Source organism: Corvus hawaiiensis, chromosome 6 (assembly GCF_020740725.1).
Source record: "Corvus hawaiiensis isolate bCorHaw1 chromosome 6, bCorHaw1.pri.cur, whole genome shotgun sequence".
Taxonomy (NCBI): Eukaryota; Metazoa; Chordata; class Aves; order Passeriformes; family Corvidae; genus Corvus; species Corvus hawaiiensis.
Genome location: NC_063218.1, coordinates 32,340,801 through 32,362,566, shown reverse-complemented (window position 1 = coordinate 32,362,566; position 21,766 = coordinate 32,340,801). Strand labels below are relative to the sequence as shown.

At 34.2% G+C, this 21,766-nt stretch overlaps 1 protein-coding gene across 17 annotated transcripts in view; it reads right to left on the bottom strand.

The window, feature by feature from the left end:
- Positions 1-21,766, bottom strand: part of RYR3 (ryanodine receptor 3) — a 201,968-nt gene that overhangs the window by 133,356 nt on the left and 46,846 nt on the right. For all 17 annotated transcript variants that reach the window (XM_048306945.1, XM_048306949.1, XM_048306947.1 and 14 more), the window contains exons 2-11: positions 18,911-19,030; positions 17,054-17,161; positions 15,231-15,242; positions 14,852-14,926; positions 13,810-13,888; positions 11,298-11,410; positions 10,849-10,948; positions 7,559-7,652; positions 3,762-3,836; positions 2,741-2,897 (exon numbers count right to left, since the gene is read on the bottom strand). In XM_048306945.1, the coding sequence (XP_048162902.1) occupies positions 2,741-2,897; positions 3,762-3,836; positions 7,559-7,652; positions 10,849-10,948; positions 11,298-11,410; positions 13,810-13,888; positions 14,852-14,926; positions 15,231-15,242; positions 17,054-17,161; positions 18,911-19,030 (933 nt within the window). The remainder of the gene's footprint in view (positions 1-2,740; positions 2,898-3,761; positions 3,837-7,558; positions 7,653-10,848; positions 10,949-11,297; positions 11,411-13,809; positions 13,889-14,851; positions 14,927-15,230; positions 15,243-17,053; positions 17,162-18,910; positions 19,031-21,766) is intronic.

The following is a 21,766-nucleotide window of genomic DNA, read 5'->3' as shown; positions in this document are numbered from 1 at the left end:
TTAGCAGTAAGCAGGCATGTATTGCATATGTTATTTTCATTGAAATCAGCACCATAGTGTTCTTTAGCATATAGCTTAACTTTTTTTAAAGTTTCCTTCTGTTCTTATTTATGTAAGAACATGTTAAGGAAAACTCTGATTTGAATTTTATAATTTTAAATTAGTTTCAATTTCCAGTGTTATCCATCAAAAGAGAAAAAAGAGTGAAAGTAAATACACTTTGAATGCAACCACAGGTATTGAAAAGCAAGAAAAATATTGCTAAAGTGGAATATAACAATATTGAGGAAGAAGGTGCATTTTCAACAAGAAGGTCTGTGTAACAACTGCTGGAAAAGTAAGACTTTATTTAAGTCATGTGTTACAGGCTACTGGGAAGCCTTGGGGATTTGCATATTCACATAGCTCTTCTTTCTGGCAAAGCTAATATGTTTTTTCTACAAAACCCTTTTGCTGGCTTCCAAGCCAGAAAGAACACCGCAATGGAGAAAAGTTTAATTTCCTTTTGGATACTCTGCAGCAATGCTTATTGTAAGCAACCTGGTCTGAACTGGTGTTGACCCTACCTGGAGCAAAAGGCTGGACTAGATGGCTTCCCAGAGTCCTTTTCAATCAGAATTATTCTATTAGTCCAAGGGGTGGGAGTGCTATAAACAGACAGGTATCCAGCACCCTATTTTGAGAATCTGTACACAGCTGGACATGAAGACATTAGACAGATATCTTGAAATTTCCCTGAATTTATGCCTTGTAAAGGTACATGCAATTGAAAAGGTTTCTTCATCAGGAAAATGAACCAATAAAAGGTTTGCAAATACATATATGCAGAAATTTGGATAAAACCACCTGTGTATATCTAGTCTAACTATTAACTTCTACAGTCCTTTTTTCTCTCAATTTGTGTGAAAGCAGCACTTGGCTTTAAGAGCCCTTTTCTTCTTACAGTCTAGGTCAATCTTTAGGGCTTATTCTCTTCCCAAACATTGCCTTTCTTTCTTCAGGAAGAGTTATCATTGATTGTACCCCTCACCTTTGGAAACACTAATGTCTCTGCCTATGGGACAGTGCAGCTCTTACCTGTCCAGCAAATAAATAACAATTCTTTTCCTTGGCACCAAATTCATAACCTATCATGAGGTAAAAATATTCTTTTCTATCTAGGACAGCACTAATGGGACAGGATGATGAGACACTGAGCTTGAATTTAATATAAAAATGTACATTAACAACCATATTATGTATTAACACAGTAGGCATGAATGACTTCTGCATAATTAATTACTACGGTACTTCAGCTTAGTCATTTTGTGCACTGCAATAAATTTCACTAGTGTGCCTTTGAGGCACACCTCAACAAAAAGAGTAAGAAAATTGGGCTTGTTTACTCAATGTACAGAAATTATTTTATGAATGTGCATACATAAACACTAAATTTAAATACTCAAAATTCATACATATATATGCATGGGTTAAAATCTTGAAAAACAGCAGGACAGCTGGTGTCCAATTAGGCAGTTGTTGTAGTCGCTAGGTACGCGGAATAGGAAAAGCAGTGGGTGAACAGATCTCTGGAGGAGTTTTCAGCCACAGATCGCCACAGGCAGTGAGTACATCAAAGGAATTTTAACTCAATGTTTAACCAGTAACTGTGGCACTCCTGGGATACTCATCATTCTTTCCAGGGTGCCATGATTTGCCAATAATGGAAAAAAATTACAGCTGTAATAAATGCCCTGACACAACAATTTTTTTTTTTTTTTTTTAACATTTTCAATTATTTTGATAGGCTAAAATAAAAATTCTTGAAATTTCAAATGCATTCACACTAATATTATTTTAAACATGCTAAAAAGAAGTATTTGGTTTATTATACTAAAAAAAGTCTAGCATTTGTCAAGACTCTTAGATTTCATCTAGTGTATAATTAATTTTAACGATTCTTTTTCACTTTCAGATTTCTTTTTTCTTAATGATCATATAGCACTCAGAATTTTGTGGAAAATTTAGCTTTTTGTAGTTAATAAAAATTCTATTGTAACAGCTATGGCAATTATTTATAAGTGAAATAATGAAAGAACATAAAAACTTTTAGTCATCTTTGATTATAAAACCTTTCACTTTCTGGAAAAAAAAGTGATTAATTTTGTGTACCTCCATAATCATTCTTCATTGTCTCTCTCTTGTAATGTTTTTCCCAGCTGGAACAATGCAAAAGCTAATAACATGCAATTAGCAGCTCACTAAAGAGCACAATTTGAAAACATATGGTTTAGAAATCACTGACTACATTTGCCTTACATTTAGGAAAAATTTGATTAAGTTCAGTTCTTATCAGCACACTGCATAAAGAATAGCAACTGAACTGAATGCAATTTAATTCAATTATGACAGATAGAGCTGGAATGTGTAACACTCTAATGAGATTCTGTCCAACTAAAATAAGTCTATAATTATTAAACTATTCATATTAAACCACTGTATCTTGCACTGTATTTAGTTTCAATCTTGCTTTTTGAAACTGGTAGCAGTTTAGTTTATTCTAAAGTTTATTAATCAGCCTTATTTTTCCTCCATGAGACCTTTGTTATTCTTGACTCAGGTTGTTTACATTTGTATTTAAACGCACAATCCCTGGCATTTGCTTCAATTTAGAAATTACAAGTATACAGTTGTTGAAATAATTCAGACTTGGTATTTGAGTGCTCCACATTCAGAAAAAATTTGCATTGTTTTTATTTACCTTTGATGCTCTAAAACAAAAGGCAGTAGATGTTGTGTCCGACTTTTCTCTGTCTAATATTACTACTCCTTCATCTTCATTCAGAGCCAAGTACTTTCCTGTCGTAATATGTCGAAGACGGAAAGGCTGCCCCCATCTGATGTTACTTCCACTCCAGCTAAACATAAAAGACATCCAAAAATAGTTTCAGTAAGTAAAACTAGTATTTCTACTTTGGGTTTTAAAGGATGTTCAGAAGATAGAATGTGCTATATTCCTTTTTGGTTCTGATTTCAATACTTGCATAAAACAGATGCAAAACTGTTAATTCATTTGCAAAGGGAATCCTGGTAAGGAGTATGGCTTCCATCTTCTTGTTTCTACACCCTCTTTCCATCTTATCAGGGTGTTACATATGGTGTCCATAAAAAAATCCTACATGTGTAAATTAACTACTGTATTTTAGTTGACTGACTAAATAAACAAATTAAACCTAAGTGGGGACTCAACATTCCACAGACTTATCCTACATCTGTCTTAGTTATGAGGGTATTTCCCTTACAATCACAAACACACCAAGGGTGAAACAAACATAGGGTCCAGAAGGCCATCAAAGGCCATACATGCTCTTATGATATGCATTGAAATGTCACTTGCAGGGAAATAACAGGCAGATAATCACATCGGAAGGAGATAATCTTAAAAAAAACCCCAAAAAACAAGAAACACAGAAGGGATATTACTGCTTTTATTTCCACTCACGCTTATAAAACTCCAAGTAAAACTAGGAATGCATTTTACTTTTGGAAAGAAGCAGTGCTTTAGTAGACGTATCTCATAGGCAATGCTGCTTTTGATATGGGAGACAGAAAAAAATCTATTCTATCACAGTACATTGCTTTTTGTCATCAACAGAGAGCCTACTAACACATACCATAATGCGTGGCAAATATGTATTCTGCCTTAAGAGTCTGTAACAATCAAATTTCTATTAATATAATAAAAGCTGCTAACAAAAGAAAAAAATTAAAAATACTGGTACCTTATTCGGAGAGGTTCTACTCTCCACAGCGACCTTGCTCGAATGCCAGCTCCTCCAGTTTCATAAAACACTTTCCTACAGAAAAGATTAAGACGACCATCCTCTTGTGTTTATTTGTGCTTACACAGTATTTATAACTTACTTTTCTGTAGACTGTACATGATTCACTACTTTTCTCCCAGTAAACAAATGTCATTGAATGGACAGAAGATTCCTACTCATCAGTGAGTCTATGATAAACAATCCCATTGTCCCAGGTAAATTAGATTATTTCCATTAAGGTAGTCTCTCTCAGGAGCTGATAAAAAGCTTAGCCTTGAAAGTGGCTGGGAAGCTTTTCCTGTCATTTAACCTGCCATAAATATATGTAATTCCTACAGTTCCCAAGATATTAATCTACATTACTAATGGTTTTAAATACATACCATTATTTAAAATAAAGGTAAACATTTTCAGATGAAAACAACATGAACACAACGTCAGAGACTTCATTCCTAAAATTACTTCTATGATTCTTATTAAAAGGCAAAAATGGTGGTGATAAAAAAAATTCTGAATTGTAATCCTCACAAAACAGATAATACATTCAGAGAAATAAAAAACAGGAAGTGAAAAGATTAAGGCTTTACTATAATTTAGTTTTCTTGAACTATTGGCTGAGGGTTAGTAATATGTTCTAGTGCAGAAACTAATATTCTACTCAATAATCAAATAAAAACAATCTAGGATGGATTAGCCCTGTTCACAGGAAGTTTTTAATGTTTTAATAATCATTCATGTCTTGTCATCTAATCACCAGAATTTGTATAAACTTTCTCATTTATAATGAGTATAGGAAATACAATGGATAAAAGGAAAGGTCTGAATGCCTACCAAAAGATGAAAAACTTTTTTACATGTTACTCCTCTGAGAAGGACTAATTCATGCTAGCATGAACAGAAGCTGGACCTTCTATTGTACTTAAGTGTCTGAAAAAATGTGCAGCAAGGGAATTTAAAATCTGCCTTCCTGCTCTGGCAAACTTGACTGAATACTGCAAATGCATGCATAAAGATGTCACAATCTAGCTGTTATATAGCTGAACTAAAGTAGCATTTTGAAATGCAGAATTTTAACTGGTTTTCAAATTGTCAAATTCTTTTCCTATTTTCAACAGTTAGCAGGCAAAAAATTAAAAAGCTGTTTTGTATTGTTCTTATGCAACTATGAGACCTGAAAATTAACTTGTAAAATGAAAGTTGTGGGTTTCATATCTGAGCAAGTATTTCTAAACCTTTTCTTCTACTGAGAACACTTAAGAGTCTTTCTTGAGCAACACCAATACAATCCTGGAAGAATCATGAAATATACTGAGGCATGGCAGCACCCAGCTGCTTTATAAGATGTTGGACTTATATTTACACCTCTACTTTAGGAGTCACATTTAATGGCACACATGGGATATCAAATATTTTGAAATGTTAGTCCACCAGAAGAGTAAGAATACATATTCCTCATAGTAAAGGTAGTATTATTCTCTACACATCTTATCTTGCATGAAAATATTTTGGTACTCTAGAATAAAAATAAGCCAAAAAACCCGTAGCTGTCAATTCATCTTCATTTCCAGACTCCATGAATTTGATCTTTCAAGGTCACTTCCAACCTGAGTTGTTACATAATTCTATGAATATACTGAATGCAAAATAACTATCTGGAGTTCTTCATTTTCATTCTATGTCTTTGGTCCCACTGACCTTACTGATTTTACTTTTGGCAGACTCTAAATCCTAGCTAAGCTCAAACCTAAGTATTCATTCCCACTCTCTCTGACCTCCTTAATTTCTCCTTGGCCCAACACAGCCATTCTATCTCTAAAGGACTATCGTAGGTATATTTCAGTATCATAAATACAGTTCAGTTCAACTGATATAGTCATAGATATAGTCTCTGTTCACGTCTTATACTTCTAATTCCAATACATCTTAAAATTTAAAATATTTTTCCAGCTTTTTGTACATACAACACCAGACTAGCATTAGTGACCTTCTCCTTCAGTAACAAAGCTGCACATAAAAAAGAATTGCTGCTTTTTCACAACAGCATCCACATAACTTTTTTTTCATCTACTTGATTCCATCTATCCATCTCTTTTTTCTCTTGCCAAGCTAGCCTTTTTGATGCTCAATATCTCCACCCCAAGTATTTCCATTTGGCCTATTACAAAAGACCTTCGAATTCTTGTTAGAGAATGGACTCTGTGTGAATTGTTAAAGAGCATCGTCTGCAGAAATGTTCAAAAATAAGATTTCTCTTCATCATTCCTGATGAAATGCATAGAACTGATTAAATAAAGAGAAATAAACACAATGGAAATAAATACAAACATTTTCTACATCTCTTTGTCCTGTTCTTATTACTAATTGGGGTTTTTTTGTATTTTCATTTTGTTTGACAATGTAAATGTGACTCCTACAACTATGACACCAGACAAACTTGGCCTTATGTCTGTTATTCAGTTCATAAATCCAAAAGACAGGACAACTTCAAATCATCTCTCACTATTACACATTTGAAAATGTTCAATATAGCATTCACTTTTTTTCCAATTTTAGGATTATAAATATATATATTTCATTCAGATGAATATACATTTTAATTTTACCCTTTTATTTACTTAACATAAGAAAACATGGAAACAAATCTTAAGGCAATAACAGTAAACATCAACCCTGTATAAAAAATAACATCATACTGGTGAATAGGACTCTACAATTAGTTTTGCTATTAGCTATATCTGACTTCTAAATAAGTAACGGAAGTAGCAAAAACCAGCATTTCTGAACACACTGAAACAGCTCAGCGTCTATTTTAACCTTGCAAAAACAGGTCCCTTACAAAAGAAGCCTGAATACAACATTTGTTCAACACAAAGTATCTAGATCCTTATACTATTGCCAGTATTTTTATACTAGGTGTGTACCTTCTCATACACAGTCAAAACTTTTTTTCTTTACATATATGAAGAAAACAGCAATAAAAAAATCACCAAGTGAATTTTTCTGGGTTTTGGGTTCTTTTTAAGATTTGGAGACATTTTTACTCCACAGAAACATAAACATGGAAAATTTAGAGCTGACAAGTTTACTGACATAATTGAATGTTACTTGTGGTATCAAATTACCTAAAGAACAACTTATTTGCCACAATGGATATAAAGGACTTAATTTTTAAATATGATTTTTAAAGCTAGCAGCTTTAAAATAGCAAAATTATTAGCTTTGCTTCTGATTAACAAAAACATCAAAAAATACAGAAAAATTCTAATAATAAATCAATATAATAGATTAAAACTGTAGATATAGGTTTAATACAAAAGTGGTTTAGTCTAATATGATATGATTTTCCTAATATATTACTCAAATTTGAGAAAGCTAAAAACCTGCAAAAAAAAGTGCAAAATATATAAAATATGAAAGTCATTGTTAGAGGCCAAACTTACAGAGATTTTTTAGGGATTTTTTTTTTTTTCACATTACCATCCTCCTGCTAACACTTTCTTACCTCTACTTACAGCAGTATGCACTAGGGACAAGCAACATAACAGGATGAAATCTCAGTGAAATCAACTACTTGAAATTCAACTATGAAAGAACTCATGACTGATTTTCTGCTTAGTTGTCTCAATTTCTTGTACAATGTCACTGCCTAATTAAAAACTGCTGTAAAGAGTGTTTATTCTACCTAACCTCAAATTCAATTGCAATCTGTTTCATTTTTGAAAGAAGGAAATATACAAAAATGCACCATCACTTACTTGTGCTGTGAATCATTCTGATCTGTAGATGGAATTGTCAAGCACTCATCATGGCCATGGAAAAAACGTACTACATGCCCACCAAGAAGATATCCTGAAGAAGTTCATTTACTCGTTAGCTAAAACACTGACTATGAAAATAACACCCTCATAAAAGTTTAAAAAATAAAAAATACCTAGATAAGATATATTTTCCAAATTTTCACTCATAACTGAAACTAAACAAGAACAAATTTAATGTGACAACATACTATTTTATAATATCTTTTTTACTTAAAATTATTTCTTCTGAAAATAAAAAAAAAAAGAAAAAAACAAAACAAAAAAGGCAAACTTTCAACATTTAAAACTCAAATTAGGATTCTGAGACAGAAAAGCAGATTAAAAACTTCTTTAAAACAACAAAAACAATTATTGTTTTGAAAATTGAGTGCTTTAGGTAAAAGCCAAATCAAATAGGTAATACTATAGTTTCCTCCCCCTTAATACAGTTTAATTGTTCTCAAAATAAAATAGTTTCATGAGTTCATCAGTTTGTTCTGACATTTATAATTTGTGTCAAAATCAAAAGTGCACAGCAGCAGCAGGAGACTGAGGGCAGAAGAACACTTTGCAGCTCTGAAGATTAAGTTTAATGGAAGTTAGCTTTCCAACCCATTTAACACAAAGAGTACAGGTCAAAACCAGGCACTCTGCCTCACATTAAAAAGAAAAGATAAAGATGGTGTAGGAGAAGAATGATTCATCACACCCTAGTCCAAACTGTTCTGACCTTGTAAGTGAAATTATTGCCTTTTAAAAGAACACACATGAAGGAGGAAGTATAGAAGGAAACTGTCATACTATCCAGCTGATTCAATATAAATTTGTAATTTAGGAAAATTGTAACTGACAATAATCCTGCTGCCAACTAATGTAAAAGTAAAAGCAAAGACATAATGTGGAAAAAATATACTTTTCTGTTATTTATGTTTTCTCAGGAGTTTTACAAATACTGCAAAAAGGGCATTGTCTAATTCCCAATCCAGTTTTAGACTCAGGAAATCCCACTCTCTCTCTCTGTTCATTCCACTTGAGCTAGACTGCTATATTTTGACATATGATCACCTCTCACATAAACCATTCTGAGAACCTATATAAAATTGAACCAAAGCCTAAATAGTTGAGAAAAAAAATGATTGACACACAGAAAACCTACTTCTCTGCTTACCCAACACCTAATTTTTTTTGATTACAGTATTTTGAATTATGCAACCCATTCTGGGCTACACAGTATAAGGGCTCCAAGTACAGCAGAAGGCCACTGAGATGATTAAGAAATCAGTATATGTGACACATGAGGAAAGGCTGAGACAACTGGGACTGTTGTCGGAGAGGAGAGGAGAGGAGAGGAGAGGAGAGGAGAGGAGAGGAGAGGAGAGGAGAGGAGAGGAGAGGAGAGGAGAGGAGAGGAGAGGAGAGGAGAGGAGAGGAGAGGAGAGGAGAGGAGAGGAGAGGAGAGGAGAGGAGAGGAGAGGAGAGGAGAGGAGAGGAGAGGAGAGGAGAGGAGAGGAGAGGAGAGGAGAGGAGAGGAGAGGAGAGGCGAGGAGAGGCGAGGAGAGGCGAGGTGAGGCTCTGGGGGGAACTTATCAATGTAAAGAGTATAGGATCAAGGTCTCTTCAGTTGTGCCCAGTGACAGAACCAGAGGCAATGAGCCCACCCTGAAACATGACAGGGTCTGTTTGAACATCAGGAAACACTTTTTCATTGTGAAGGTGCCTGAGCACTGGCACAGGTTGCCCAGGCATATTGTGGAGTTTCCATCCCTGGAGACAGTCTAAACCTGTCTTGATATATTCCTAGGCAAACTGTTCCAGGTGGATCATCTTGGACAGTAGATTGGACCAGATCCTTTCCACCTCAATGACTCTGTAATTCTGTAAGCTCAGGAAGTTTAGCTGCCAAATCCCTTCAGATACAGAAATCTAAAATATACCACCGGTCTTCCATGATCTCTCTGCATAGCTCATTATGTTTTTCATCTGTTAAAAGTTTTAAACTTTGCTGTAGGATGGTTTTTCCATTTGCTTGTTTTTGTTTTACCTGTGAAACCTGAGAAAACACAGCCTTTTCCAGGGTTGACCCCTATTCTATTTATGACCTTTAAGGGCAGGTTCCCAGAAAGCCATTTTTAAATATCCAGCTCTAGCATGTCAAAGCAATCAGACAGTATTACAAGCAAGATCCATATCCCATATGCTCTTAAAATGAAAACCTAAGACTCTGAGACAAGTTCCTTATGGGCTAGTGCGCAGAAACACTGTGGGATGCTGATTTAAACCACTTGGGGCTAGAAGAGCCCAACCATAGCTCAAGTAAGACTACTAAATTAAGTCTAACTCCAGGGTAGTCATCTTCTATCAAGACTTACTATGGCTGATCCCAGGGAAGTGCTGTATTTCTCTCAGTTCCCTTAGAGCTCCATTTTGTCCTATGATATTGTATATTATTATATAATAAATGATTAATTTTACAAACAAAGGATACAAAATGATCCTGACTTAAAGACATTTAGGTCATTTGTGAATGTCAAGTGCTGATACTTTGAACAGAGAACAGGAGAGGTGAACTACAGTGTTTGCTATGTTAATGACAAAGTATGGCACTGAAATAAGCAGAGATACTGCGTGGATCAGATTTTCAGTACAGAACAAGACATTTCACAGAAGAAGGTGATGCTTTTCAAACATGACCATAAAGTGCTGTAAAATTTCTAGAAAGAAATCCTTTGATTTAGGCTGAATAAGAGAAGACAATAAGGATGCATGGCTGTAACATCCAGAAAGGATATTGAGGAAATGCCCTTAAAAAACAGAACTAAGAGACTGAAATAGGAACTTTGAGAAAACTGCTTTCCATTTGCCTGTACCTTTATCTCTCTTCTGCTTTATCTGTAGTTGGAGAACAGAATTTAGGAAAATTGTATGCAAAAACCTAAGTTTTCTGGCTTTATACTGCAGCTCCTACTCCCCCAAATTAAACCGAGTCTTCATTTCTCATGCAGTTTTTTTGTTATTCTGAAGTTACAGCACTCATTTAGCTTTCCTTCAGTTAATCCAGATACTGATGTATCTGTGTTTCCCTGCTTTCTCTTCAAGTATTCTTCTCTCCTAAGCTCCTTTTCTTTATTTTCATTAAACTTTTTGGTTGATGTTCTGAAGGTGAATTGTTTTTTTAATTTTCACTCTTTATCAAAAGCATACAAATTAATCTAATTTATATACAATTCTAAATAAATAAAATCGCAAACCTTCTGTAATATTGCTTCCTGAGCATATAGGATGTACATTCCATAATGTCTGCATAAAGGAGGCATCCACCTGAATATTTCCATTTGACACGGAGAGATGCTGAAATAAGACGATGGTAACAGGAAAGAGTGAAAATTATACACCTAAAATATTTAGTATATCAATTTATCAACAAACCAGAATGCATTATAAAGTAAACATATAAATATTCTTCTAGAATTAGTACTCTCAAATTTGGGAAAAAGGCATGGAAGCGGTCTTGTTTTGGAGGAGGGACTCACACACATGCACCCCGTTCTGTGAGGAAAAATAAAAATGCATTACAACCAGACATTATTCCCTAGATCAGAAAAAAATAATTCATAAGAATCCCAACCAATCTCGCCATATCCTCACAGAACTTTGTATTTTCCCATCATTTGACCGCTGTCTAAAGAAACAAACTTACCAGGTATCTTTCAGAGGACACACTGACCAGGATAAGGTCATCACCTATTCGAACTTTTTCTCCTTCTGACCTTTGCTTAGAAGCAGGGTGTATTGTCCACCAGCATGCCTCACCTATAGGACAGAGGCACTAATCAAGGTTCTACAAAACAGACAACTCCCAAGAGATCTAAGGATATCTTTATTCAACATTGAAATATCATTATAAAAATGGTCTTACAGGACATTCACCTTATAAGACCACATCATTACTCTTTTCAATGATTTTCAGTCCTTTTGTTTTTCCTTGAAACTTTTTGTCAACCAATCTTTGTCATATCTGATATTTCCCTTTTCAAGTACTTTCAAAGACACTGTTTACAAAATACTGCTCAATACTGCTCTCCCTTGGAGGTTCTCCTTGCCAGTAACTTGCTGACAGCTACCTTCATCTTATATATCATCTTTTGTGTCTTCTTTTGTTTAATGGTCATATTTAATTCACAACCTTCTGTACCATGTAGCATATCAGATCTGGAAGCAGTTCGACTAGCACTACAAACCATACGATTACAAAATAGCCAAACTTAAGGGTGACAACCATAGAACGTTTCCTACACATTAAACACTACATGTTAAATGTTCCAAGTTACTCTGCACACACACACACTGATTCTGGGAAGATTACCTAATTCATTTCACAATTTCACACTCTTCAGAGTGTGAAAGATAGGACCTTGAAGAAAACAAGTTGAATTCAAATTTCTCACCAGACAATGCGAAGGGGAAAAAAAATGCAATGGCAAATTTGGTAGAATCAGACAAAGCACAGATATGCGTTTGATTGATTAAGATATTTCATGTAAAACCTCCTTAAAACAAAATTACTAGTTACATCCATACAAATGTAAAATGCTAAATCTTCAAAGGGAATAGTTTTTAATAGCCAATGGCTTTTCCCTCTGCTACATGAAGAATACATCCTGCAGCTCAAACTGATTCATTAGGATAGTTTCATAGGTGAGGAAGTAGGGCAAGGGGAAGTGATTCTATGGTAGTCAGTTTATGAGCTTTCCAGGCATGCAGTAGTTACCAAAACCCTCTGTGCAGAAATGCAACAAAGCATTCTTTTTATGTGTTGCTTTTTTGAATCTTACCTATGTGTACAAGGGTTTTCTTGAGTATGTACAGTTAAGGAAATACCAATGAAACAACTACAGATACTTGTTATAAAACCTCATTGATAGACGCAGAAAAATGTACAATAATTCTGAAAAAAGCTATAAAATTATAAAAACAGATTCCACTGACACTATTTTCTTAGAGATTAAACATACATATTCCTTTTATGACATACATTCCTTTTCTCAACATGCCTATAGAAAATGTTCTCCAACTAAGGCAGCCATCAAAGATAGCCAAATAACAGGCTGCTAATATCTGTCTAAAGACATCTTCTGTATGGTTATAAACAACTGAAAGACAAACTTCACTCATTAAAAAGAGAAACTTTTGTAGAGAGTCCCCTGAAAAGAAAGATTCAAAGATTATGATTTACAAAAATTTTAACACCTACACTGCCAGTGCCTCTCCATCATCAATTAGTCTATTTGATTTTATTTTCAAAATAATGAAAAAGCAATAGAAAGCACAGGTTTATGTTATCACAACTGGTATTTCTTTATTTGAAGCTCTATATTAATGAGTTGTGTATACAGATACTTAGATTTTCCCTTTGAGATATACATCTGGGCCTGAGTACTACAGTCACCTGTTATATTCTGAGGAGTACTCATCACTTTCAGTAACCATGACCACTATGCACACAGCAGCATGTAAATCTATTTGTGGCTCTTTATGGCTAAGTTACCTTTGCACTCATGTAATATAGCTCCCAGTTGCAACTCATAATTTATATGTGTTTTCATGGAAGCACAGAATTTTTTTTACTGTATTTCTGTCAGCAATAATGTTAATGGCAGTACTCCCAGAAATACACTAATTAGATTTTAAATCTTTCTAGTAATGTCACATTTGTGTTGTATCTCTTCCACTTCGTCCCATTATTGTTTTGTCCATTTTATGTGTGTATTTCTATCCAGCTCTTTTAGCAGTGTGCTCATTACACATTTTCTGGTTTCCTGCACTACAAGTTGCAAACTTCTTTTGATTCTTGGTTACAATGTATATTGTGAATGCACCAATATATGGCTTTTCCATAGTGTCAGAACACAAAACCAAAACAAATGCATCATATTTATTTTATTTGACAGAAATTTTTTACTTTGACCATTATCCCTCATTTTATTGCAGTTGTGTTAAGTCAGTTTAATTGCAAGACTCTCTCACATTCTTACACAAAGTCATTTAATTTGCTGAAAGTCATTAGTACTGACAGTCATTTCTTTCAGTCATCTTATTCCTGATGAAAACATAAGGACCCCATTCATAAGCTTACAGTTACATTAAACTCAATGCCTCTTCTAAAACCAGAAATGAGTGACTCATTTTCCTTCAAAAATAACTTGCCATACCTGCTGCATTTTCTCGTAGTCCCACATCAAAGGCAAGTTTATCTGTCTGGGATCTCGATGATGTTAAACATGTCAAATACTGCAAAACAGTGAAGTTATTGAAAACAAAAACCCGACAGTATCCATTAACACACATGCCAAATGAATACATTCACATTACATCATCTTACTATCATATTTTTAATTAGTTAAACATGAAGATATTTGTACAGAAGCTCTTCCTGAACTTAAAACATCTAAATTATTTTCCACTGCAGCACATTTCTACTTCAGCTGTGCAATTTAGCTTCTACCTTCTGAAGTTTCATATAGCTCATCAGATAGGAACAGGAAAACATCCAATTACAGCCCTATCATAACAAATTTGATTCATGAAAACATTAAAAAACATACCAAAAGGCAGTAATCATACTTGCAACTAAGGTATATCAAGGCAACTACAATTTTTATGGTTTATAAACATAAGCAATGAAGTTTGAAGATTAATGTAGCATTTTCTAGTACAGGAAAAAGGAAGGGAAATATTTTCCTAACTTCTCATTTCTTCAGCCTTCTATTAGGTGTATTTACATGGGCCCTAGTAGGTCAAAGATTCAAAACAGCTGAAATTTTCCAGTTGTAGAATATAGTACGATGAAATCTATACAAGGCAGCCTGAAGACAGCACCTTTGTGGGCATAATCCCTGGGAACTATGGGATGTCAAATGGAACACCTTATCTCATAAAATATGGGGAAAAAAATAACATATATCACAACAAATTCTAGCTGTAGAAGTACTTGCTAGTGGAAGTATCATTAAAATGAATTCCTTAAGGACACAGCAATAATCCATGGCCAAAGGAGCTTTTCCACTATGATTCTGAGTTAGATAAAGAATCTGAACAATCCTGTTGTGTTTAGACACCATAAGTTATTAACTTCTTTTTCATCTAGTGCAGACAATAGCTTGGAAAAAATTCCAAATTTACGTGGTATTTATTTTGGTAAAAATACATTTATTATTCATGCTATTCATTCAGTGCAAGTGCTCCCTCACTTACCATTTCACTGAACGAATGTCGAAGTAGTATAGCGTGGCCATACAGCAGGGTTCTGTGGCCACCCCCTTGGGCTGCCTGCAGAACAGGATGGACAAAGTCAGAACTCCACTGATCATGGACCATGATCAGAACTATGCAACAACATGAAGAGCTATGACAGTTCAAAGAATAAGTGCAAATATTGCAACAGATTATGAAATGTACACAGTGAGGAAAAAATCATAATAATGAAGTTGCTACAGCAATAGCCAAATATCTGCCAAAGGAGCAAATGGGGTTTTTTCGTCAAAGGCTTTTATTGTTACCTAATTTTCATTATGATTTAGTAAAACACAGCATTTGCAAGAACATATTTTAAGTTAAATAAGATACTACTTACCTTTCTTATAAACTTCACGCAGGCATTAAAAAAAATGACAACATAAATATGTATATATACATACAGAAACTGAAATCTGAAAGAGAAAATAGCATACCTACTGCCCAGAACAGTTTAAGGGTATACTAGGAATATCTACTTGCTAATGTTAATCTTAAACATGTTTCAGATTCATTAAAGGAACTGCATCCATAGTTTCAACCAAGTACAGTTGTTAATTTTGAATATGTAAAACTGTGACAAGATCAGGGAGTGGCAACCATATGCTTCCTTTAGAGGATTTAACACTCGTCTTTTGAACTCCTTTTGGATGGTATTTAAGGTCAGTTCTCATCCTTGGATTCATTTGGAAGGGACAAAGATAATTAAAGGATACTCTAAGAACTCAAATAATGGTTATACACCTGTAGGCAAATGGTTTTACACGCTGTGAACCACACATAAGTTAAACTACCACCAAGCTTCTTCAAAATATGTCATTCGTAAAAAGAAGGTTTTAATCCTGCAGGAACTTCACTGTTTGGTGAAGAAAACTGGAAAAACATGTAGCAGTGAATATAATACGTTTTTTATACATTAAAACTTTCTTTATTTTAATGAAAAAGGAAAGTCTTAACAGCAAAGTCAACTGTAATTACAAACAGGTCATCAGAAGAAAATTACATGTCTTCAGTATTCAGTTTGCAACAAATATATGAATACTGACAACAAGCAATGAAACAATTCGTGCTATTTTATTACTGAGAGTTTTTTAAGTGAATGGCTTGTAACTTTAAGGCTGACTTACTAAAAAAAAACAAAAGAAGAAAACAACACAACCAAACCAAAAAAACAAAACCTCCAAATTGAATAAGCTACATTCTTCCTGTAGAAAAATCTAAAACTAACAGCAGAACTCTGTTCCAATCTAAATTTAATATGAAAAACAAACCACTTTTTATTTCAGCCTTGCTATTAGAATGAACTGCTGTATTCCTACTGCAGTTTCCCCAACGGATTGTACCTAACTTCAAAATAAATGCAGGAAGAGATACTTTCAAAATAAATACAGCACAACAGATTACATTGTCTTTTTTATTGTCTATTGCTCCTTAAGCAAGAGTGTGATCATTTTCACCAGACATTTCCTCTACTTCCAATCCCAAATAAAATATTCATATATCTTTATTAACCTCAGATTAAATCTTTCAGCTGAGGTTTGGGGTGAATATTTTGGAAATATTAAAAATTATGTAATTTCTTAGGAATACTAGAAATGTTTAAATCAATCTTTTGATTTCCTAAGCCTGTGTTTTATAGAATGCAATGTAATTGCAAAAATAAAAAATCATCATTTTTTATGTAGTGGAAAACAAAAGATCAGTATTAATAAGTCTGAAAACCATGTATGCAAAGGTTGACAGTGCAAGATCAGAGGTGACAGATCTCCATCTTTCTCATCTGTGCAATAATATGTGCCAGTTAAAGAGCTGAAGTGCAGGAAAAACCATTAGGGTGTAGAATAAGTAAAGCCATAGAGTTTTATCACGCTCACTTTGTAAGAGAATAAAAGTTCAATTCAGCTCGATTCAGCTGAAATTGGAGAACTGGGGTCAAAGCAATCAAATTGATGATGTTTCTGGATTTGTGGATTGCAAATATTCAAAAGACAGTTGCACCAGCTCCTCACTGTCAAAGAGAAATTAATATGAATACAGTAGTGGCGCTATAATGTCGCAAGAAAACTCTGGCATCAGGACCCTCTTCTAGAAAATCCTGGACAAGGAAAAAAATGAGGAAAATCTATATTCAGATTTCATTTTCTTTGAGGTAAATTTACTTACCCCTTCACTAGCATTATCCCCTGTGCTGGCCAGCATTTCTTGAAGGGCTCTGACAGATAGTGACTGCTCAAGGACGAAATTACAGATGCAAAGGTCTGGGGGGACATACTGTAAAAGTAATTAAACAGTACAAGAACAGATCAGCAGAACAGGTGAAGTAGGATGAAAAGTGGGGTTGAACACGTTTATTTTAATTTTTTGATCTATACTTAATGTCTACTTGTGTGGTTTTGAGGTACATACTATTTTCCTGTATGAAAACAATATAAATCCATTCTTCATAACTTGACAACACAGCAATTTTACATTCCTTGAGCTGTATTCCTCACAGTAAAATGAAAATTCTTCAGGTTCAAAAGAAAAAACATTTCCCCTACATATTACTGCTTTCCTGTCTTTTAGAATGACACCACAAATATTGTAGTTCTCTAATCTCACTGACGAACAGAAGAGAAGGTACGTGATCTTATTTGATGTATGAGGTTTATAGAAGATATTTACAGCAGTAACTAGATAGATAAGATTCAGAATCTTATGACATAATAATATGAACTCTTTTAGGAAATCTCAATTTTTGAATCAATGTCTGCTGGTTTTGAAACATGAAACTTACATTCAAAGAAGACTTTTTTTTTTCCAATTTCTTGGCACTGATATATCCAAAGAAAGATATGTCCAAGGGAAAAAAGTCTCAAGAGGAACCATCAATGTATACAAATACATGGCAGAAAAGTACAAAGAAGACAGATCCAGAGACTACACAGTAGTACCCAGGGAAAGGACAAGAGGCAATTGACACAAAGTGAAATACAGCAAATACTTTTTAAACAAGACAAAACCCCCTATTTTTACTGTGAGCATGGTAAACAGTAGAACAGGTTGCCCAGAGGGGTTGTAGAGTCTCCACCCTTGGAGATACTCAAACTCTGACCCGGGTGTCCTAAGCAATCTGTTCTGTCTGAACCTATTCTAAGTAGAGAGTTTGGACTTGATGACCTCCACAGACTCTTTCCAACAGTAACAATTCCATATTCCGTGATTCATGATAAATATCATGGCTGTGGATGAGCCTTAAAGTGGATATGGACTTCTTGTTTACATAGGAGTCACAAGAGAGAACAAAATTCTTGATAACATTGCATTTTAAGGTCGTGAAAAGTGAAGAAATAAAAACAATTTAAGAAAAAGATGCAGAGAGAACAAAAGAGAGAGGAGGTCCTCCTCCATTTGATTTATTCTTAACATTCTGTTCTAGTAGAGGTTTACAGTTTCATCTTTTCTCTCCTTTCTCCTCTCAAGCTCTGCTTATTACTTGGGGATTTTTTGCTTTTTTTTTTTTCCCATTTCTCTAGCTTCTATTTTCAATTTGTCATTTTTAATCTTTTAAAATTTTCTTTTACTTAATCATTTTTGTCCCTGTACATTTAAGGTCCTGATTGATAATGAAGTCAGGAGCAATGCTTAACACCAGTAACTAACAGGTGACTATGCTTCTAAAATTATCAATCCAGTGTATCAATAGATTTCAACCTGCAGCAGTAATAGAAATACATGTGTTTAGTGAACTTAAATCTTAGTAACAGTCTGGAGACTTATCTTGAAAATAGGAAGTATTTCAGTTACAGCAATTTTCTTAGTTAAAGAATAGCAGCTTTCAACTGTTCACAAGTGTGCCTCAAAATTTATTTGGAATCTCTAGGAAATTTTTGCAAACAATTCTAAGATGAAGTCAGGAAGAAAAACATACATAAGGTCCCTCTAGCATCACATTTAAGAAACCATAATTAAATGTGCTTGTGAATAAGTAGGTTAACATTCACTGATCAGTTACACCAGTTGAGAGTATCAGCTTCTTACTTTAGCTTCTGATGTTGGCTCCAAAAAGCACAGGCGATTCCCAAGTCCCTCAGCTGCCAAGCAAAACTTCTTTTGTTCTTTATGAATACTGGCAACACACTGAAGTACTACTTCATCATCCTGTCACAATATGAAGTACAAGAAAAAAAAGTAATTATTTAGAAGTTATATACACACTATAATGTTAAGAAATCCTGCAACATCTGTTGCAAATTAAGACATTATACTTCTATGACTGATATAATGTACATATGCAGAGATTCTTTTGATGTATATCTATATCAACTATAAATGTAAAGATTTCCATATAGATTTATATTCAAGACTTTATCAAAGTGACACAGACTGCACACTATCTTCACGACTTTTACAAGCGTTGTGTCCTTTTGTTTCTTTAGCAATATAAAACAAACTGTAAGCACACTGTTACTAAGTTTTACTTAGCAAAATATTTTTAACGTTTACAGTAAAAAACCTTTAGTGCAATTTTGCAAACAACAGTGCTCTTTGTCAGCACAGTAAACTATCAACACTATTCCTCAGAATGCCGAATTTTAACTTTTAAATTTTCATGTAGTATAGAAATCTCTGTGCACAACCAAAGATCCAGGAGGCATTTTTCAAGTGAAAGCTCAAGTAAGTCATAAGAACTTGATCCTCAAAAGACATACCCCAAGAGTAAGAGCACTCTGGAAAAGCGCTTTTATAAGTTATTGCATAATATAATGCCAGACGCATAAAGTGCCAAGCTCTTTTTCACCTCTTAATATGTGACACTAAAGCTGATATAAGCAAGCCAAAACAGATTATATTTAGTGTTTCACTGTGTCATAGAACTAAAAATAATTTTATTTTCCAAAACTTGTCCACTTACTAAGAAAATCACCTCTGAGAGAGCAGCAGTAGAAGCACTTATTTTTATACAGGCATGTAACTGTTTACCAAAAGACACTGCCTTACAAGTTTTTAAGGGGGCGGAAGCTGATAAAACAAGAGTGATATGATATGTCACTGTCCCCTCCAGCTACAAATTTATACTGGTGTTAATTATTATTATCAAAGCAGATACACAACAGCCGCCTGTACTGAACTCTGAGATCACTTGAACAATTATGTTCTAAAAGCAGAACTGCTATTTACAGTCCCCTTATGCAACTGCAATGCTATGACACTACCATGGCTTTGGCCACTTGAAATAAAAGCTGGGAGAGACAAAGTCATTTTCACCAAAGGAGCTAAGTGACACACCCTTTAAATAAGGAAATCAAAAGCGTGTTTTCCACTTGTGTGATTTTACACGTGTGCAAGTTACAGGGCTTTCTTTTAAGAGATCCTTCACTGCCTACTTATTACTACTACTACTGAAATGGGCAACTATTACATTTCAGACTAATCAGCAGTTACAGACAGTGTTTTTCTTATCTAGCTTTGCATGACAATCAATAGTGGTTTCAACAGTACAGAAAAGGATTTAAAGATATTTTTGCAAACAATTCTAAGATGTAGGAGTCAGAAAGAATTAATTAATTCAAAAAATCTATCTTTCTTCCTTTTGCTTCTGCTTCCATTTCTATAAAATGCTCTCTGAAATTTTTAGCTTCCAAGTTCATTAATAAAATAATTTTCTGCTTTTTAATCTTCAGTGAAATAGGTTGCAAAATATTAACAATACAATTAAACACTCATTACTACATGCCTCCCTTAATGAATATTAAAAAATTATCTATTTGGTGGGGAAAAATTAGAACATATGTAAGATAAAAATAAAGATGTTTAAAACATTTTTCATCATCTGGTTCCCATATCAATATTTGAACATACATATTTTAGAGCTAAAAATAGTACAATACTAAAACATGAATTTATAAATACCAAGATTTAGAATAAAATTGAGATTTGCAACTTAGCTTGCACTTATCATTACATTACATTACTTCCATATAACTCAAATTGTATTTATTCTCCCTACTATATTAAAGTATTCTTCATTCCACAGAGGTATATGCATAGTCTCTATTGTAATTCGTATTTCCCTAAAAAATAAAGTTATGCCTTCGGTCATTTTACAAGGGCACATCCTATCTTTTATAGGGCAAGGGGTCACAGCTTCAAGCTGAAAGAATGTAGGATTAGATTAGGCATACACTGGAACAGGTTGCCCAGAGAAACTGCGGATACCCCAGCACTGGAACTGTTCAAGGCCAGGTTGGATGGGACCCTGAGAAACCTGGTCTAGTGGAAGGTGTCCCTGCCCATGGCAGGGGGGTTGGAACTGGATGAGTTTAAACATCTCTTCCAACCCAGACTGCTCTATGATTCTATGAACATACATAAAACTTACTTAAAATGAGAATTAATCAAATAAATTACTACTTTCTTTTTAAATCCACATGCATAAAAGGGCAAGAGTTTCTAACATAATGAAATTAGTATTTTAATATTCTAGAATTCAGAAAAATAAGCACTTAGCATTTACACTGGCATCACAAAAACCTTATCGATCATTAAGTTCAGTAATCCCAAAATACAAGCACAGAATGTTTTAAGAAATGTATGCAGCATTCAACACCGAGGTTTTTTGTTATTCACCTAAATGGCCAGTGTGCCCTTTCCTTTGTGCTACAACACTTAACAAGCTGGACATTTGCTATGTAGGGTAAAAAAACTTCAGTAGTTTTTAAACTTTTTTTTTTAACTATTTTTTTAAAGTGGCAAGAATATGATATTATACGGTATTTCAGAATGTTTTGCAGTAAAGTTTTTAAAAGTATTCATTCAGGACTGAGCATAATGGATTAGCAGAACCTATACAATCTGCAAATGAGACAATTATGCCCTGTTAAGATGATTTAGCGT